The sequence below is a fragment of the Uranotaenia lowii genome, chromosome 1, assembly GCF_029784155.1.
Source record: "Uranotaenia lowii strain MFRU-FL chromosome 1, ASM2978415v1, whole genome shotgun sequence".
Classification (NCBI taxonomy): domain Eukaryota; kingdom Metazoa; phylum Arthropoda; class Insecta; order Diptera; family Culicidae; genus Uranotaenia; species Uranotaenia lowii.
In genome coordinates this window covers 37,499,470-37,505,375 of record NC_073691.1, presented here as the reverse complement: position 1 = coordinate 37,505,375, position 5,906 = coordinate 37,499,470, and the positions used below count along the sequence as shown (strand labels likewise).

At 44.1% G+C, this 5,906-nt stretch overlaps 1 protein-coding gene across 1 annotated transcript in view; it reads right to left on the bottom strand.

Moving 5' to 3' along the window:
- LOC129739075 (uncharacterized) overlaps window positions 1–5,906 on the bottom strand; it is a 59,497-nt gene that overhangs the window by 50,881 nt on the left and 2,710 nt on the right. The window contains exon 2 of the mRNA XM_055730459.1: window positions 22–1,839. Within this exon, the coding sequence (XP_055586434.1) occupies window positions 22–1,839 (1,818 nt within the window). The remainder of the gene's footprint in view (window positions 1–21; window positions 1,840–5,906) is intronic.

Here is a 5,906-nt window from a genome sequence, read left to right as displayed (position 1 = left end):
GAGAGTTTTGAAGACACTTACCTCCAAAAATTCTTTGAGCTGCTGTCTGGTGATATTCTGGATGGTTTCCATGATCAGTTGGTGTAGTTGTTGGTTCACTTCGGGACTGATGGCAGCATCTCGATTGCTAGACAGTTTCGTCAAAGCACTGGAGACTTCCTTCAGGAGCCGGGAGTTTATTAAAGGATCGGCCTGCGTTTGGATCTGTGTAACAACGTCCTCATCCAATGGTTTGGTTCGAGGCGATTTGGCCGACCGAAGTCGGGTTGAACTTTTGCTTTGACCCAATGAAGATGAGCTAGATTTGTTCATTGGAACAGCAATTATTTTACCTCGACCTGGTCTTTTGGAAAGATCTTTGGAAGGTTCCTTAGGAAGATCGTTTTTGGGTTTCTCGGTGGGCTTTTTAACTGGTTTTGGAACCTTCCGAACTGGTGGCCGTCGTTTTGGTGGAGCACTTACGGCTCCATACATCGAGAGTTTAGTTGTATGCTGAGTGGAATTACGCAGCACACTTCCGGATCTCTTGGAATCCCTTGATGCTTTCATTTTAGTTTTCAACCTACTAGCTTCCTCTTTGAGGCGATGCCTTAAAGCGTGACACTTTTCGTTTATCTCCCCAACAATCAGATCATCTTCGTCAAAAATCCCCTTCTGGATGCACACCTTCGTTGAACTCATGATCTGTTTAACCAGGGACCACAACTTCTCCGGGCTTACATTTATCACAAAGTACTTCATGTTTTTTAAATAAAACTTCAACCCATCGTAAACGAACTTGTACAACTGATACACTTTCTGGGAAAGTTCCGGGGAACTCTTCGAAATCACACAAACATCTTCTTCAATTCTATTGATTTGGTACAGATAATTCCGTTGAAAGCGCACTAAAAACTCTGCCGTTCGCTTCTCCCGCTTCTTTTCCTCTAAAACGTCCTCAATCTCCTCAATTTTACCAACTCCAAGTCGCACATCATCGATCAGCATACAAATTTTCTTCTGTAGCTCGGTTATTTTAATAAATGTATCGAACTCTTCTATCAGAGATTTCTCGGACGCTGGACGACTTCGGCATTGGGAAGCTGATCTCGCTACCGAAACGCTACTCTTTCCTCTGCTTCGCCGACTCTCTCGTTCAATCTTCTCAAAATCAATAACTGGTTTAACAACATCCATCGCGTCGTAAAAATCGTGATCGCAAGACTCCGTCAAAGGCACATTCGATCGTGGTCGCACTGGAGTTCGCACCCGTATTACTACGGGAGCCACATTCAATGATCCCTCGGAATCTCCGTCCTGATCTTCCGGCGCGAGCAGCACTTCCTCCGCGATCGATTCCGAATCCAAAAACTCGTAATACGTATCCAACGATTGAAGATCCTCGATTTCTTGTTTGGTGGCACGATTTTCTTCCCTAGAAGTCGTGATCAATTGATCTTCGAAATCAAAGTCATCATCGACGAACAAGTTATCTTCGACGTCAGCCACATCGTCGGTGGTTCCTTCCCGGGAGGGAGAGAAGATAATTGACGAAGTCGAGGTAGTTGCGGACAACGTTGAGGAACTGCTACTGCTGTGATTATCGTTTGCCGGTTCAGGAGCCGTAGTAGCTGGCTGAAGATCGATTTCCAAAACATCGGGCTGCCCGGACGGTTCCAGTAAATCTTCCTCGGCCTGCTTCAGGATGCAGTCAACTTCGGTGCGTGTTAGAAAGTTTTCCGTTATTGATTTGGGAGTCGGTTCCGAAATGGGTTGTTTGGCTATCGGTTTACTACTTTGAACATCTACGGTTCGCTGCACGTTGCGAATTATTCGGTTCAGGTCCTTCACGTTAAGGTACTGGAGAAATGAAAAAAAGGCTTTTTATAGTTTTATTTTTATCGGAAAAGGTCTATAAAAAAATCAATGTTAAACGTGAAAAATATACTTCATTATTTGGTAAGAAATAATTTCCCAATTCGATATTCAGAACATGTGTATTTATTATCATATCACAGTATTCAAAATTTTGTCGATTTTTGAACCAGTTTGGAATCATAAAGTTCTGTTCATCGTTGTAATTTGAAATGTCCGATTCAGTCATGTTAGCTTGTTCATTAAGGTTATTTAGATTTGACAACTTAAGGCCAAATTGTTTCAGGTTGCAGAGATGTCTCTTGATGCTGAATTGTGATGCAAAAATCGTCTGGTGCGTCGCGTCCGCGTTTTAGTACTTATCGACAGCGTTGACCGCTGACGTGACGCGACGACCGACGCTGTATTGTGTTTCTGCCTTAAGTGGCTGGAAAAGCATAGATTTGAAAAGTTACTGATAGCCAGGATAGCCTCGATTCTTTCAGCTCCGTTCTGGTAGAAAGGGCACCAAACAGCTGAAGCGTACTCAGTAATAGAACGAACTATGCAACAATAAAGACTTTTCAGGCAATAAACGTCTTTGAAGTCTTTGGCCATACGAAACAAGAATCCAACCCAGCAAACATAAAATCGTATTGAAAATAATAACTCAAGTCATTAAAAATGTTACTGTGAATCGTAACTCCAACTTCCGCAAATAAAAGGTCGTTAAAATCGTTACTCGAAGTCGGATTAAATGGTTTAAATCGTGATCAAAAGTCCGCCATGTTTGCAGATTTTGAAGACAATTTCGTTCCATTTTTTTCTATCGCGTGGGTCAAATGAGAGAACAGCTTTGTTGATCTCTCTGCGACCATCAGTGCATCCAGATTGCAAAAAATCAGATGGTGTATTTGCAAGAATTGCCCAATGTCAGAGGCAGCAAATATTGTCGCTGGCAACGGTTCGCATGCATTGAGAGAAAAAACTTGTGCTCTCTTGCATTCTTTCAGTATGTATCTATAAGGTGTCTGATATCGCCCGAATCGTTTACTCTTAACGCTTTAGCCAGAAATAGAAAATATGTATGTATATTGCCTCCACTTTGGTAGGTAAATGCTGTTTTTTCGTGTTTCATACGATCATTCTATAATGTATATGAAGATGATGAGAAATATACCTACAAGAATATTTACTGGTCAAGGCTCCCAGAAACTTTGTCGACAACACAGTTCGTATGAGTCTTGAACTCCAGCCATCAATCGAGAATAACGCCCAGATCGTTGATGTGCTCCACCCGGATGATGGTTCCGTCTCCGAGGATGTAATATGCGTGAAGAGAGTGCCGCTTACGAGAAAACGATATTACCGAGCATTTACTGCGGTTCAAGGGCAAGCAATTAATGTCGCACCAGTGAGCAAAAGCGGTGAATTTCTGTCGTAGGAGGTTGATATCGTCTTGGCCGTTTATGGTGTGAAAAAGTTTCAGGTCATCGGTATATGAGAGCTTTGTTCCGCTAAGGGGGAGAGTACATACATCATTAAAATAGATCACGAAAATGATTGGTCCCAAAAGACTTCCTTGGGGCACTCATGAAAAGACAACAAACTGCCTAGAAAAGGATTCTCCAGTGCGAAAGGATAACTTCCGTCCCATTAAGTAGCTCCGGAACCTATCCAATATGGAACCACAGAAGCCTAATCGTTCGAGCTTTGCGATTGCAATATCGTGGTTCACCTTATCGAACGCCACTGAATATCTGTGCACATGGCATCAGTTTGAGTTTTTTGGCAAAGCTGTCCTGCAAGAACGATCAGTAGGGGTTTATAGTCGTGCGTGGATCGTTTAGGCATGATGCTTGGAAAATGAGAAAATTGGATCCAAAACAACCAGTTCAAATAGTTTGGCGATCGCGCATAGATCGGAGATTCCGCGGTAGTTGCTCACATCTCTCTTATCTCCCTTTTTGTGGACCAATGAGAGAAAGATTGCGCAGTCTAGCGATGGTTGTAAGATGTGTCTGATGGGTGTCAGCAGAGGTGGCACTTAAAAAAAGTAGCTGGTATACCGTCCGGGCCGTAGAAGATGATTTTTTTAGTTCAGCTGTCGCTTTTAGGATGGCTGCATCGTTGACTAGAATAGATACTATTCTGTTCGGGCTCGACCGAAGGGGGGGGGGGGGGTGGGGTTCGAATTTCGGGGAATTTCTTTCCATCTCCAATCGACGGCATCCACCAGCAGCAGGAATATATGGTGAGTCGTCGTCAATTCACACTAACAGCTGATCACCCGTTCGGGGGGAGATTTTGTTTGCACTGTTCGGGTCTGTTTGCGAGATAGCACCACACAGTATTCACTCGATAGTTGTTGCCACCAAATACTTTTCTCAATTTTCGGAACTATTTAAGAAGTAAGTCGCTTGGTTGGACTTTAGATTAATTTATTGCGATGAAGTGAAAATCCGTTCGATTCGTTCAACTTTACTTTTTTTTCTAACTTCTAAAATGGCTCACCTAAACTATTTTGTGAACTCTCTCCGCGATGTTTGCTTTGTTGCGAGAGAGAGAGAGAGTTGATCTTATGCTAAGGTACGATCACAAATAATGGTGTTTACGAGCAAATGGATTAAAGTGTCAAGTGAACATAGATTGAGACACATACATATTTAAACAACAAGAACATTATTCATGACCGGTGTAGTACCGATCATTCCGGCCACCTTCAAACTACAGTTTCAACACTCCCTACTCCCGAAGAATTTCTGCATGTTTCTTCGACTGGATTCAAGGACACAGATGGTTTGTCGCATATCGAGGAACCGTCTTCTTCTCAGCGTCGGAACTGGTTCAGAGTCTGTGGACGACAAAAGACACCCGGTAGAACGAACGGCGTAGGGTAAGATTATAGGAACGCTAATCACCTATTAGCGTCCCTTTGGCGCGTTGAGCAACGTTCGGCGTGCTCTACCGATATCTTTGGAGACTCTGCTGTCGCTATAGATGGTTTTGGTCGTTATAGGAGGTGGACGATGAGATTCTGCGACGATGTACGACAACGGGAGATCTGGAATCGAAAAGGACCCGGTAGACCAAACGATATGGAGAAAGTAATAGGAACGCTAATCACCTGTTAGTGCTCCATTAGAGCGTTGAGGTACGTTCAGTGTGCTCTACCGGTCTTAGAAGATTCTGCGTTGTGGCTTGGTAAATGGCTATGAATACGTAGTGACGATATAGTGATATTGTAAGATAGGATCTATTAGCGCTCGATATGCGCAGTGAGTCACATTCGGCGTGCTCTGCCGGTCTTTGTAGAAGGATCTCGATGATGGTGAGGAATGACATGACGTCTAAGGATCTGGAAGCAACAAAGACCCGGTAGATCGAACGATATGGATGAAATGATAGGAACGCTAATCACCTGTTAGCGCTCCATTAGCGCGTTGATTGGAATGAGGTTGAAATTTTGTTGAACGACGGAACCAACGAGCAGCGTATCTTTGAGCGCGTACCCTGAGTTGGGTCCACAGGATGAGTTGAATACCATGCGTTCATTGGTGGTTTTGCTGGCTTCCTTGAGCACCGGGTGATTTGGCAGATAGCAGTGTGGTTTGTAGTCTTCAACAGGATCGTTCTGGTGCGCCATTCCGAGTTGATCGTTACTTCCAGGAATCTTGTGGTGTGTATCTCTGGTGGAGTTTCGATGTGTGGCATTTGTTTCGTAATCTCCAAGGGTGGTTTGTGGATCATTTCACCGGGAATAGTGGGCGACGCATCCTTCTTTGTAGATTTAAGTAGTGGAGGGTTCAGCTTCCATTCTCAGGCTCCTATCGGCGGTTTCCATTGGCCGGAACTCCCCAGGGATCGTTTCTCGGGTTTGATCAACGGTGGAGAAGTAGCACGCTTGCGGTGCGGTGGTGGAGCTGGAATCCACTTTGCAGGAAAATGTCCAGCCAAAGAGGGGGTCCACCAAAAACGGGAAACCGTTACCAAGGCAGTAGCATACGCCTGTGTGAAACTCATGGAAACATTCTCCACCGATGAGCATGTCGATTGTTGCTGGAACGTTGAAC